The sequence below is a fragment of the Capsicum annuum genome, chromosome 7 (assembly GCF_002878395.1).
Source record: "Capsicum annuum cultivar UCD-10X-F1 chromosome 7, UCD10Xv1.1, whole genome shotgun sequence".
Classification (NCBI taxonomy): domain Eukaryota; kingdom Viridiplantae; phylum Streptophyta; class Magnoliopsida; order Solanales; family Solanaceae; genus Capsicum; species Capsicum annuum.
In genome coordinates, this window is record NC_061117.1 from 8180102 (window position 1) to 8194903 (window position 14802).

Sequence of the window (14802 nt, forward strand, 5' to 3'; positions counted from 1 at the left end):
GAGCCAACTCTATGTTAGATCTTTGTGTCAAAGATGTAAAATTTGAAAGTATGATGCTTCATATGCACCAAATTCAGTAGAATCTACATTGTTAAATCTGCAAAAGTTAATTGGAAACTTTAAGCACCATTATTGGTAACAAGGTATAAACTTTATTATGACATCAAAAAGGTTGGAACAAACCAACAATTCAATTTTGAGTTTCCCTTTAGTCAGGGAAAACCATACAACAGATGAATAGTGTTTAATTTATGTACAAAAAATTGGCTCAATGGGTTGCTTCTATCTCCCTAGAGCTTTATTTCATCTTGGACTTAAGGTCTAGATGGGAGAATTACAACAGAACATGATACGCTTACCTCTGATGTATTTACAAAGTTGTCCAGAAGTAACCAAGTGATCGTCATTATCGTTGTTTGTTTAGGTGGATATGTTGTAGTAAGCTGCCAAAATTGATGTCGAAAAGTTGCAGCTCTAGCCTTCAAGCAAAGATCTTAGATTCTGAAGCCCTTCGGCGGATATACTTTTCCTTATTCTTGGTCTTTGAAAAACAATAGGAGGTGGAGGCTCGGAGTGAAAACATACCATGACTACTGTTAAGTTGTCTATGGCACTGCGCTTTTTGGCCTCGTCTACTATTTCCTTGCAGCATCGCCTTACATTGTTATGCTCCTGCAGTCTTCTCCGAGCAAAATCAACTGCGTTTTGGCTTCGGAAAACATCCCATATTCCATCGCTACCGATGATCAGGAACTCGTCTTCCTTAGTCAACGTCAACAACTTAAGTTCAGGTTCAGCACTCAATGGCCCGCCCTTCTCAACTTCCTTCAATCCTTTAATGTGCCAGTCACCTAATGCCCGGCTCACGCCTATCTGTCCATTCAAATAGCCATCATCGACAAATCCACCCACGGACTCTATGCGAGATCTTTCAGTAACACAACAAGGTCTGTGATCCTTTGACATTTCTATAGCCAGTCCGCGTCGAGATACAACTGCTCGACAATCACCAGCATTTGCCACAAGTAGTGATCTGTTCATAAGACAACACATGAGTATAGAGAACTGACGAAAGCAGCTAATAGTAGCATATAAATTTCTGAACATAGCGTAATGAGATGATAAATGTCAGCTTATTAAGTACAATTTGCACTGATTGTCAACAAAGTTAACCATATTCCTTGCTGAATGAAATAATGTTCTCCCCTAGTACCAACTACTTGTGCAGGAATACGCGAATAACAAAAACCTCAACCAAACTTCAGACTCTGTCATTTCACAATTGAAACATAAATCCTACCATAAAAAATGTAAGATTGTGAATGGAACAAAACAAAAACAGGAGACAAAGTTAGGCACAGGAATAAATTACCTTCCAAATATCATTGCAGTGAGTGCAGTAGTGCCCGAGGACAATGCTGAGTCAACAGAGCATGACTTGGCGAAGGCAGCATCTGTCTTATCGAAAGATCTTGTCACTACTTTCTCAAGTTCCAGAGGAAAATCAGCATCCTCGACAATGACCTTTGGTAAGTAATCACGAACAAATTGTGATGCTCCCTTCCCTCCATGCCCATCAAAGACCTGCCAGTAGAATTGTTTGCATTAGGCATCATCTGAGTAGAATATCACACAGAAGAAACTCCCAAGCCTGCCTAGAGAACATGGCTCCTCCCCTCACACACAAAAAAAAAAGAGAAAAAAAAAAAACTAAACAAAGGCGTCTGTGCTCCTCCTTGTGGTACCAAAAAGAGGAAAAAAAAAAAAAAAAAAAGGAGCTCAATTTCATTCTAATCCATATAAATTGAAGGAAACAATGAAAAGCGGGACATAGTCGTAAGTAGAATCTAAGATATGCATTTAGCACAGCAGTAGTTCAATTACTGGTGCTCTACGTACTGCTGTTCAATAGGTTCATTCCAAGACTCCCAGAAGAAGCAACACCTTTGTAATTCCATGGTGAGTTGTGTTATGCTTTAACTTTGGAGAGATGCAGTCTTTTGAGTTTTTTTGTCCAAGAAAGAGTCGTTATTTTGGACAATGCTAAACTCAAGGAGTCAGTTGTCACCTAAGCTTTTCATACTTCTCTTTGATAAGAAATACCACCGAACATTTCGCTCTACCAGAAAATACTTAAAATTATCTTCAGCACAGTATTTGCAGTAACATGACAAAAGAAGTACTCATACGGTGAAGAGATGTGCCCATCTCACAACTCTAACGAGTAGGGCACTCCAGTTTGTGACTTCATAGTGTAGGTCTTTTTTACGCATTACTTCCTATGTTCACAGAGAAAGAGCTAAGCTAAACTTTACTGACAGTTAAATTCGGCCTAAAGATATATTAGTAAATAGTCAAGAGTGACATATATGATGTCCAATGAGGTTAAAGAACTTACTCCATAAAAGGAAATAGCATCCTCACCAAGTATATTATGGCCAAAATTCTTAGCTAGGTCCGCAATACATATGTGTGTGTCTTCCATGTCAAGGCGACCTCCAATGTCGGACCAATCTCCAGACCTAAGGGTCGGGAGGAAGTTACTAAAGAGTATCTGTTTCCGATCTGCAATAGTTGTGTCTTCTGAAATACTTTCCAGCTGCAGAAAGGAAAGAAACTAATTAAGGTGAAGAAATAGTTTGTATTCGAGCAACAAGCTTAGGAACTTCAGTGCAAATTCTCTGTTTAGGAAGCTTACGTAGTATGACTGTACAACTTTGATAATGATATACAATACATGAATTTGTTAGCTCTAAATCATTTGCTACATATGTCGACAGGCGAAAAGATTCTATGAAGGACCACAAAATTTCTTGAAATTGTTTTTTCAGAAGACAATGATTGAAAACTATCATCAGGAAATTTCCAAGTCCATAAAAAGATGAAAAAACATGTACATGAAATTTAGGTTCACTATATTCTGATGTGAAAAGTTAGAGAATAACTACATATGCAAATTACAAAGCATAAAACCCCTATTATTCATAAATTGACCATCTAACAGAAGAAGGTAGTAAAAACACACATATAACATAGATGTGGATGGAGCCCATTACTAAAGTTTCAACAAATACTAATTTTGAACCAATAATTTCAAAAACATACCCCGTGTAATCCCACAAAGGTAGAGTGCACACATACCTTACCCCTACTTTGGGAGTTAGAGAGGCTGTTTCTGATAAACCCTCCGCTAAAAGGGAAAAAAAGGACTGGAATACTAAAAATTGAGTAACTACAACAAAACAGTAAGCTAAATTAATCGCAAAAGGACAACAATTTTAATGGTAAGAACTCAAAAGTTGAATTCATCATATTTAAATCGCAGATCGCCTTTGCATACGCACATCGAGACACAAAAAAAATAAAGATAGATTGGGAAGAAAACAGTACACAAGAAGAGACTAATAACCATAGCTTTACAGCACTGTCTCCTAAGCTAAGTTGCTCAGACTCTCCAAAATTGTTGCTGCACCTGTGTTGGATCCTTCAAAAATACACTATTTTTGGAGGATCCAACGCGCAGCCGTAGACATTTTTGAAGAGTTCGAGCAACACAGGTCCTAACGGCAAAAAAACACCATAAAAATCAAATCTTTTAATAGCATCAACCAATAAAACTCCAACTTGACACCAATCAATAGCTCTACGAAAACCAAACAAAGTCTTTCCCCAATTAACTCACATAGGAACACAATTAAGACTACACATTCAGCATACACAAATTCAGAGTCAAAGAAACATATCAACATGATATCAAATGAAGAAAGACCAATAACCATAGCTTTAAGTACCTTCCTAAAGCATAAGTACACCATAAAAATCAAATCATTAAACAATATCAACCAAATCCCAAATTAACCAAACATTTATTACCAAAAAGAAAAACTAATAAAACCAATCAACATCCATATGCAAACCAAAAAAATATTCCCTAATAACTCAAAAAAGAATACAATCAAGACAACATAAAAACTCAAGAACAATAACCATAGCTTTAATTACTGTCCTAATGCATAAAAACACCATAAAAATCAAATCTTTAAACAGTATCAACCAATAAAACTCCAAATTAACACAATAAATCTACTTATGCAAATCAAAAAGTACTTCCCAATAACACAACTAAGAATACACTCAAGACCAACCACCATAGCTTTAATTACTGTCCTAATGCATAAGTACACCATAAATATCAAATTCTTGAAACAGTATCAACCAAATTCCAAATTAACCAACACTTATTACCAAAAAAAAAAACTAGTAAAACCAATCAACATCCATATGCAAACCAAGAAAATCTTTCCCAATAACTCAAAAAAAGAACACAATCAAGACTACATAAAACCTCAAGATCAATAACCATAGCTTAAAGTCCGACATAAAAATCAAATCTTTAAACAGTATCAATCAAATTCCAAATTAGCCAAAATTTATGACAGAAAAAACTACTAAACCCAATCAACATCATATGCAAACCATAAAAAGTCCTACCCAATAAACTCAAAAAAATAATACACTCAAGACTATTAACCATAGCATTAAGAACACCATAAAAATCAAATCTTTAAACAATATCAACCAAATTCCACAACAACATACCAAGTATATTGCCACCAAGTGGGGCTGGGAGGGTAAGTGTACTCAGTCCATATCACTACCTCATAGAGGTAAGATAGAGAGGTTGTCTCTAATAGACCCCGGCTCAAGATAAAACAATAATAAAAAAAAAAAATAGTAAAAGTACAAGCTACAATAGAAATTACCACATCCATAATACCATAAACAAGACAATATCAACCAAAATTCCAAATCAACCAAAACTAGTAAAACCAATCAACATCCATATGCAAACCATAAAAAGTCCTCCCCAACAACTCAAAAAAGAGTACACTCAAAACTAATTACCATAGCAATAAGTACACCATAAAAATCAAATCTTTAAACAATATCAACCAAAACTACTAAAACGAATCAACATCCATATGCAAACCATAAAAGGTCCTCCCCAATAAACTCAACAAAGAAAAAATCCGTACTGGGAATGAGTTATTCATGACAGAAGTACTATGTTGAAATTCAGGTTCAGAATTGTCATCAGTGTTAGAAATGGCCAAATTCTCCATAGCTTCTTGAATGCACATGTTACTCAATGGACCAAAAAAATATACTTAATATATTAAAAGGTGTATAGGAAAAAGAGAGTGGAATATATAGACCAAGAAGAAGAAGAATGGGTAGTTGTTGTTTTTGTTTTATGAGTTTTAAGGTAGAGCAAGTTGTGTGTGGAGCAAGTAGAGGAAGTGAAGAATATGTGTGAAATTGTTGATCAAACAACAAGATTCTTTGGAATATGGAATATGTGATTTACGGGGTTCAGAGAAAAATAGTTTTCTGCTCTGGCAAGTTATTGAAAATATTTATTTTAATTTAATTTTTTTATTTATAAAATTAAGATTATTTTATTTTATTTTTTTAATATTATTTTTATCATTAAATAATTATATATAATATATAACATTCAAATTTATATTTTTAAAATATAATTAATAAAATTAATTTTATAAAAATAAATTTCTAATAAATATTTTTTAAGAATATTTTTAAGTCAACAATAATCAACTAATTTGAAATCAACTAGTTTGAAATGAAAGGGCATTCCTTTAATAATTCTTTTGATATATTTGATTTACTTATTATATTTTAACTTAATATAACTATTAAAAAAAATTGATATAATAATTTTATAATATTACTATTTATCGTGATGTTTAGTACTCCATTCGTTTCAAATAATTGATTTGTATTGACTTGACACTCCGTTAAAAAAAATTATTAAGAATTTATTTTATCAAGTTAATGTTATTAATTATATTTTTAAAAATATAAATTTAAGTGTGTGTATATATATATATATATATATTATGTAGTTATTTAATAATAAAAATAGTATTAAAAGAATATAATAATATTTTTTTATTTCATAAAAAGAATAATTAAATTAAAATAAATATGTATAAAAAGTGAGCTAACTATTTTGAAATGAATAAAGTGAGCTAACCATGTATAAAATCATTTTCCTTCCCCAACTTTGTCTTAAAAGTCAAACTCCCCTCTTAACTTTAAATAATAATTGAGGGAGAGTATGCTTATTATTCAATGTTGAGGAGAAATTTGATTTTTTAATCAAAGTTGGGGGTGAAAATAATTTTTACTCTATTATAAAATAATTTAAAAAATAAGTAATTAATACTAAAAATAATTCTATTTTGATTTATTAAAAATAGCAAGTAAAAATAAATAAAGAAAAGAGTACAATGTGATGGAATGATTGATGTTCTTCCAATGTCAATCAAAAGTTTTGCCCTGAGACTTTTAGAATGAAAAAATCTCATTAGGGGCGCTTCTTTTATAAATCAATCTGTAATATGTAGTTTGAATTTAATCGCTGATAAAAAAAAGAATTGTTTGAATGATAAATATATTTTACTTTTAATATTAAATCATGAGTTTGAATTGTAAAAAAAAAACAAAAAAAATGGAATTCTTAGAAAATAAATTAATCAAACTTAAATATTTAACGCTAGGTCAATATAAAATTTGACAATTCATGAAAAAATTTTCATAAAACTCTCAATTTATTTTATTTGAAGATGAAGCACAATTATTAATTAGTCAAAATTAGGAATTCGAATGGATTTGAAGCTAAATTTGCCCTATCAACTGCAATTTTTGTACTGCAATAACAGATTAATTATTATATTTATCAGGTTGTCTATTAATGATAGTACTAAATTATGAAAAATTACTGTAATTATTTCATTAAAAATAGACATATATTATTTATAATATTAAACACATGCAATACTTTGTTGATAAAGATAGAAAGACGTCGAAACTTTCATTTCCAGAATTTTCTCAAGTGGAAAAGAGGTTTCTTTTGGAGATTTTTAGGTTTAGATATTTTAAATTTATTGTCGGTTCAAACGTACTTTTTTATTTGAAGTTTTTATTTGATATCCGATATTTATATTTGAGTTAGATTATATTTGAGTTTGTTCATTATCTGACCCACTTTTACAGGTGATGTTTTCAACAATATTTTTTTTTTCATTTTTAAGTCTTGAATTTGAAATCTCCAATTAAAAAATCTCAATTATTTCATCACAGTTCTTAAATTGGTTTATACTAATTGTTTTCTTATTGAATGTTCGATATTAATATTAAAACTCGATTAAATTTAAATTTGTTGGATGCATGCATCACTTTTAAAGGTGATGCTTCTATTAAATTTTTTATTTTTTTTTTTAAATCTCGAACTTGAATCCTCTTATTAAATAAAGGATACTTTCTTCATTCACTTTTATTTTTTTATTAAAGGATACTTCCTTTATTCACTTTTACTTGTTACTGTTTCAATTTTTGTGGTCAATTAATATGAATTCTAATTAATATTTTAAAATGTATAATTTAATATTATAAATTTAAAAATTAAATAATAAAAAATAATATAAAAATATTATAAATTATAATTCTTCTTATATTAATATAATTAAAAATATATTTTATAATGTAAGTCATAATTTATATAAATTGACTTTAAAAAGTAAAATAATGAAAAATAAAAATAAACGAGGGACTATCAACTATTTCATCACAACCATTATCTTGGTTCATATCAACTTACTAGAAACTTCGGTGCATTTAGTACCTTATTTTCCACTTAATTAAAAAAGAAGACTTTTTGTCAACATCTATATTCTGGAATTTTCTTTTTGTTATTATTATTAAATGAGAGAAAACTTTCAAACATACAGCTTTTTGTTATTATTATTAAATGTCGTTTTTTCAAAGAAAAAAAATACAGCTTCCACCAGCAAATGTTTATCTCCAAAAGGGGAAAAAATTAATTAGATAAACTAAGAATTCAAGAAAAAAAAATCAATTTTATTAACCATTTGTGTTGTTTCAATTTTGATCTTCGATTAAATCATAAACAGGCTAATTGGTAGTTGACTAAATTATTTTTATTAATATTCTGGATTAGCTAATAATAAATACAAAATGCCTATTAAACTTTATATTGTTTCAATTTTTTTTTTTTTGGAGGGGGGGGGGAGGTTCCAATAGTATATAAAAGCATCATTCTAGAATAATAATAATAATAATAATTCAACAAATTCTTATTAGTTTTATAAGTGATCTAGGAAGAGTAAATTGTAGGCTAATCTTATATCTATCTTTATAAGATAAAAAGATTGTTTTGATCAAACTTTGACTCATAAATATAATAACAAAATGAAATCACACGAAATATCTAAAATTACAATAAAATAATTTTTTTAAAAAAAAAAGACAAAGGAGGAGTTAGAGTAACAGTCCATCTCTATCAAACTTTAAAAAATAAAAGGAACTATTAAAAATGTAGAAGTAATAATTATAAAAAACTAAATAAAGACATAAATGGACAAGGAAGTAGTCAGAAAGACAATTTCTCTCAAAAGTTTTTATTTTAAAAAAAGAATTTAAAATAATTAAGTTAATATACTTACTTCTTACTTTAATTTCATATTTGTGGTCGATATTTTTCCTAAGAAGTTAAATATAAATTAAATAAAACAGCTTTATTCCCTCGTAAAAAATATATGAATATAAGAAGAAGAATTTAGGAGTGGAATAGGAACAAGATACGTGTTCTTCTTCTAAGAAAAAACGTGGTAAATTAAATTGCAATATACAATTGATTATATTAATTCATAACCTATTCCGTTATATATTAGTTGTCATATTTCACTTTTTAAAAGTTAATTTAATTAATGTTTGAATTTAAATTAATTAATTTTAATATTTTAAAATTATAATTTAAAAATTAATATGAAAATCACTATAACAACAATATTTGTAGTCCATGTAGTTCCATAAGGAAGTCTGAATATATAAAAAATAATTGTATATTATAATTTATTTTCATATCATATAATGAAAATACACACATATATATATACATCAAAATATTTATTAAACTTGTACTCCCTCCTTTTCAAAATAAGTGAATTGTTGGAATATTTATTGGTGTTTCAAAATAAGTGAATCATTAAATTTTTTTGCAAATTTACTTTTATGATTTGACAACTAATTAACTTTTAAAAAGGTATTAGAAGATCAACTTTTTCTTTTTTTTTTTTTGGATAAAAATCAAAAGTTGTGTTAAATTTATGTTTTTAATATTTTTTCCTTAATCTTTGTGTTAAAATCTAATAATTCATTTATTATGAAACGAAAGAAATATAATTTAACCCTCCTAAAATGAAACCATGATAAGTATTTCGAAAGAGAGAAATTATTTATAGAGTCAGACAAATAATTGCCACCACAATTTCTCTACACGCAAAACACGTTTACTGATTTATTAAAAAACAAAGAGAAAAAAAGAGAGGAGAAGTTGGGTTGCAGCATTTTTATTTTTTTTTATATATAGTAAAATAAGATTATTTATCTCATTTCTCAGTATGTTGATCCCATTTATTATGAGCTTTGACCTGCAGTTACTTAATTCATATTACAATAATACAAATTTATTTAATCAATTATATATATATTAAGTCAGTAAATATTATTGTATATGATGCTTATATATATATTTTCTAATAAAATCATGGTTAATGATACTGTATCTATTTTCATTTTAGTTTAATTTTTAAGACTTTTATATATTAAGGCGTAAAAGTGGAATTTTTCTTCATTAACTCCTAGAAGGAAAATCGGTATTTACAAAATTGATTTGGCCATCAATATCTACAAACACTTACCGTTGGTACTTAAAATATTTCTAATAAAATATTAAAAATCTTATTGAACATGCTTAGTGATTTCTACACATAAATTTTCAATCAATTGAAATAGTGAAATATTCTAAAATCACTTGATGAATTATATTAATAATTATTGTTGTTGGGATGCTGAAATTATAAAATATCAAAATTGCTAACCTAAAGTCAAATTAAACTTTAGGAAATATACTAGTACTCCATTTTCTCTTTTGAAAGCTGTAAAGTTGTAGTTAGGTGAAGTGTCTTATTAGTTTACATAATACTTGTCTAGTTTTAAAAAATAATAAATAATTTATTTATTTCTACTCGTTTTAATCTTATCATTAAATATAATATTTTTTATTTAATTAATTTTTTAAAGTATTTAATTTATTTTGTTCAAGAAGTAATATGGTAAAATTACCCTATGCTAAGTTAATAGTAATGAACAACTATTGATGAATGAAGAGAATATTAATTAAAAAAGGACCTTAGATTACTTGATAAATAATGACCTAGATCTAGAATCATTAATTATAAAGTGAAGGCTTGATTAATGGAGAAGTAGTTAATCCCAAATCTCTCTAAAATGTAGAAGTATTAGGTAAAAAAAAAGAAACTGAAAACATAAACGAAGGAAGTTGTCATAAACGAAGCCAGACTTTATAAGAGTTGAGTAAATTATTTAAGAGTTTATGGGTTAAAAGTGATAAATAAGATTGATCTAACAATTATCAGGTCGAGTATACTATTAAAGATTATTATTTGAAGTTCAGGATCTAATTAGCATTTGGTTAAAAGAGAAAAACTAAAGGTTAGAAAGAACATATTATAATATTGTGAAGTCAGATTACTTTTCTGAATCCTGCTTCTTTGGATTGTAATTGTTAGCTACCGTTATCTATAATTCAAATTTCAAAAGAATTATAAAAAATACCAAGCATTTCTTAATAAAATTATATTAAATATAAATACACCATATAACTATGCATGCAATAACAACAAACCCAGTGTATTTCCACAAAGTAAGGTCTGGGAAACGTAAAATATACGAAGTCCATACCGCTACCTTCGAAGAAATAGAGAGTCCATATAACTGTGCATACATGTTTACAAATTTCTTTTATGTGAATTTAAATAGTTGTAGCTATGATATAATAATTACAATTTCAAATCTCAAATTTGGTTCTTGTTTAATTTGGATATCTTGGTTCTTCTTTTTTATTTTTGTTGGGAGGCAAGGCACAGTCAGAAGTGCACGGCAGGGTAACAACAAAAAATATCCAAGTTTAAATTTTTCCTTTCAATTTGAACCAAAATGAGACAAACAAAACCAAGAAAAACAAAGATAATAGCAACAAATAAATCGACACAAAAATGGTAAGACTAGAATAATGAGACACAAAATTTACGTGGAAAGTCCTTTGGTGTGAAGAGTAAAAAATTACGTGACCAAAACCTCCACTATAATCACCAAGAGTTACAATATTGTCCTCCAAAATGGCCATCAAACAAGTGTCAAACAACGAGCAACAACACAACAAGATAGCACCAAAACTAGAGAATCAAAAGGAGCACAAACACCAAAATTTAGCTACTGTCCGGAAATAAAAAACAGGAGCTACAGGCCACCAAATCCAACTCCGTCAATTCTTAATCAAAGATTGAGATGAGAGGAACAAGCTGTCTAAAAATTAGCTCAATCGAAGAATAAACAAAGCAGAAATCACAATTTGAAGTTGACAGTTGTGACTGAAATTTTAGGTGCAAAAATCTGCTTTGTTTTTTCACTGTGGCTGCTGAAACTCTCTTTTGTGGATAGTGTAATAAGACCTCTCTGTCTCTCTGTCTCTGTCTCTCTCTCTCTATATAGTAATGGGCCTATGAGCAAAAGTGGATTGGTCCATATTGGGTTTTATTTATCCATATAGGAAGAGACAAAAACCCATATTCTAATAATTCTCCCCCCCCTCCCCCGACTATGTGGAGGAGACCGCCATTCCAACGATCATGCAACAATCTTTAAACTTCCCTCTTGAAAAAGCTTTAGTCATCATGTCAGAACCATTATCATACGTATGAATCTTCTCAAGTTCAAGCAATTTAGAATCCAACACATCTCGGATCCAATGGTATCTCACATCAATATGTTTAGACCGACCATAAAATGTAGAATTTTTGCCAAGATGTATAGCACTTTGACTGTCGCAATAAAGAACATACCTCTTTTGAGCAATACTAAGTTCCCCCAAGAATTTCTTCATCCAAAGCAATTCTTTACAAGCTTCAACAACAACAATAAACTCAACTTCTGTAGTAGATAGAGCAACACATTTTTGCAACCTAGATTGCCAAGACACAACCCTCCTGGAAAAGTAACCAAATATCTTGAAGTAAACTTGTGAGTATCAACATCACCAGCCATATCTGAATCAGTATAACCACAAATAATAGACTTCTCTGTACCAAAACACAAACTCAGATTAGAAGTGCCACAAAGATATCTCATAATCCACTTCACAACATTTCAATGTTCTCTTTCCAGATCAGAAAGAAAACGGCTAACAATACCAACAACATGAGCAATACCTGGTCTTATACAAATAATTGCATACATCAAACTACCAATGAATGAAGTATAAGGAACCTTTCCATATCTTCTTTCTCATCATCATTGGAAAGACACTGCTTCGTACTCAATTTGAAGTGCATAGCTAAAGGTATACTGATAACCTTAGCCTTGTCCATTTTGAATCTTCGAAGTACTTTCTGAAACGTCTTTTGTGATAACCACAACTTCTTGGTCTATCTATCACCGATAATCTGCATGTCAAGAATCTTCATTGCTGGTCCTAAGTCTTTCATAGAAAAAGACTTACTCAACTCTTGCTTCAACTTTTGAATCCTGCAAGCGTTATGACCAACAACAAACATGTCATCAACATAAAGCAACACAATAATAAAGTCACCATCAGAGAATTTTTGCACAAAAACACAATGGTCTGAAGTAGTCTTCTTGAAGTCTTGCTGACTCATAAGGGAACCAAACTTCTTGTACCATTGTCTAAGAGCTTGTTTCAAACCATACAAGCTCTTCTTCAATTTGCAAATATAATTCTCTTTTTTCTTGACTTCAAAACCTTCAGGTTGCTTGATATAAATTTCTTCATCTAAGTCACCAGGAAGAAAAGCAGTTTTAACATTCATTTGTTCAACCTGTAAATCTAGACTCGCAGCTAAGTCTAGAACTACATGAATGGATGACATCTTCACAATTGAAGAAAATATCTCATAAAAATCAACTATTTTTTCTGGTAAAATCCTTTTACAACCGATCTAGTCTTGTACTGTGGAACTGGGTTACCATCTTCATGTTTCACCTGAAAAATCCACCCTTTTTTCAATGCTTATCTGTCTTTAGGCAGCTTAATCAAATCAAAGGTATGATTATCATGAAAAGATTTAATTTCATCTTCTATAAAATCAAATCACTTTTCTTTTTCTTCACTTTCCATGGCTTTATCAAGACTCTCAGGTTCTTTCCCATCAGTCAAGAGTCCATAATTACTGGGAGAGTAGCGAGATGAAAGTATTCTCTCTCTAGTAGATCATCTAAGAGAACTCTTTGGAGCATCAACAACTAATTTCTGATCAACCACATCAACTTGCACTGGAGCATCAACAACATCATGCTGGTCATTCTGGACAGGATCATCATCTTCATTATCAACTTTATTTTCATCATTATGAAGATTTTCTTCAGGAGCAATAGTCAAAGGAACTGGATCAACATCAACCAGGCTCTCACTACTCTGAGAATCAACCTTCTCAGCTTTATCAAAATCTTCAATTATTTGGTCTTCAAAGAACACAATATCACGGCTTCTAACAAGTTTTTCTCAACTGAATCATAGAAACGATAGCCAAATGCATCTTGACCATAACCAATGAAGATACACTGTCTAGTTTTAACATCCAACTTTGACCTCTCATCTTTAGGAACATGCACAAAAGATTTACACCCAAAGATTCTAAGATTATCATAAGAAACATTCTTACCAGAACAAACTCTGTCAGGGACATCACCATCTAAAGCAACAATAGAAGATAAATTGATAACATAAGCAGTAGTATTAAGTGCTTCTGCCCAAAAGAAATCTGGCAGTTTAGCATCTGAAAGCATATATCTAACTCTTTCAACTAGAGTTTTGTTCATCCTCTCTGCTATATCATGCAACTGAGGAGTTTTTTTAGGAGTTTTCTAATGTCGAATACCTTGCTCTCTACAATATCTATCAAAAGGACCAATATACTCACCACCATTATCTGAGTGGATGCATTTTAATTTCTTCCCTATCTGCCTCTCAATCAAAGCCCGAAAACCCTTAAACACATCAAGTACTTAATCTTTGGTCTTCAAAAAAAATACTCAGAGTTTGCGAGAATTATCATCAATAAATAAAAGTCACAAAATAAAGTGCACCACCATGAGACCTTACTTTAAAAGGACCATACAAATCATAATGTACCAACTCAAACAAATCAAGCTTTCTTGAAGACAGATGACTCTGAAAAGAAACTCTTTTCTATTTATCGGCTAAACAATGAACACACTTCTTCAACTTTGCTTGTTTCACTCTAGAAAATAAATTTTTCTTAGCCAAACTATCAACCCCCTTCTCACTCATATGACTCAACCTTCTATGCCAAACTTTGATGAAATATCATTCTCCACTAAGTTTATAAAGCCTCTAGAAGTAGAGCCCTGAAATATGTACAAGTTAGACAACTTGTCACCTTGAGCCACAATCATCGAACCTCTAGTAAGCTTCCACTGTCCAACACCAAGGGCGTTAACATAACCCTTATCATCAAGGTTCCCTACAAAAATCAAATTCAGGCGAACATCTGAAGCATGCTTGATATTATTGAGAACCAGTTTGGAATCATTGTTACTTTCCAAACAAAAAGTGCCAATGACAAGTACTTTAACTTC

The 14802-nt window shown here is 30.2% G+C and overlaps 1 protein-coding gene across 1 annotated transcript; it reads right to left on the minus strand.

Annotated features, from left to right (window-relative positions):
* Positions 1-132: 132 nt before the first annotated feature.
* LOC107877689 (probable protein phosphatase 2C 27) lies at positions 133-5371 on the minus strand. Its single transcript, XM_016724382.2, has 4 exons — positions 5037-5371; positions 2399-2599; positions 1373-1584; positions 133-1033 (listed from the first exon to the last, which is right to left on the minus strand). The coding sequence occupies exons 1-4, from the start codon at positions 5139-5141 to the stop codon at positions 475-477; spliced, it is 1077 nt and encodes a 358-aa protein (XP_016579868.2). The 5' UTR covers positions 5142-5371; the 3' UTR covers positions 133-474.
* Positions 5372-14802: the final 9431 nt, after the last annotated feature.

Bases quoted from the DNA above. Each gene is read 5' to 3' on its own strand.
- LOC107877689 (XM_016724382.2), bottom strand. From the start codon at position 5,141: ATGTGCATTCAAGAAGCTATGGAGAATTTGGCCATTTCTAACACTGAT. The intron at 2,600-5,036 runs GTACGGATTTTT...TCCTTTCTGCAG, and splicing joins TCATGAATAACTCATTCCCA to CTGGAAAGTATTTCAGAAGA. The intron at 1,585-2,398 runs GTAAGTTCTTTA...TTCTACTGGCAG, and splicing joins ATGCTATTTCCTTTTATGGA to GTCTTTGATGGGCATGGAGG.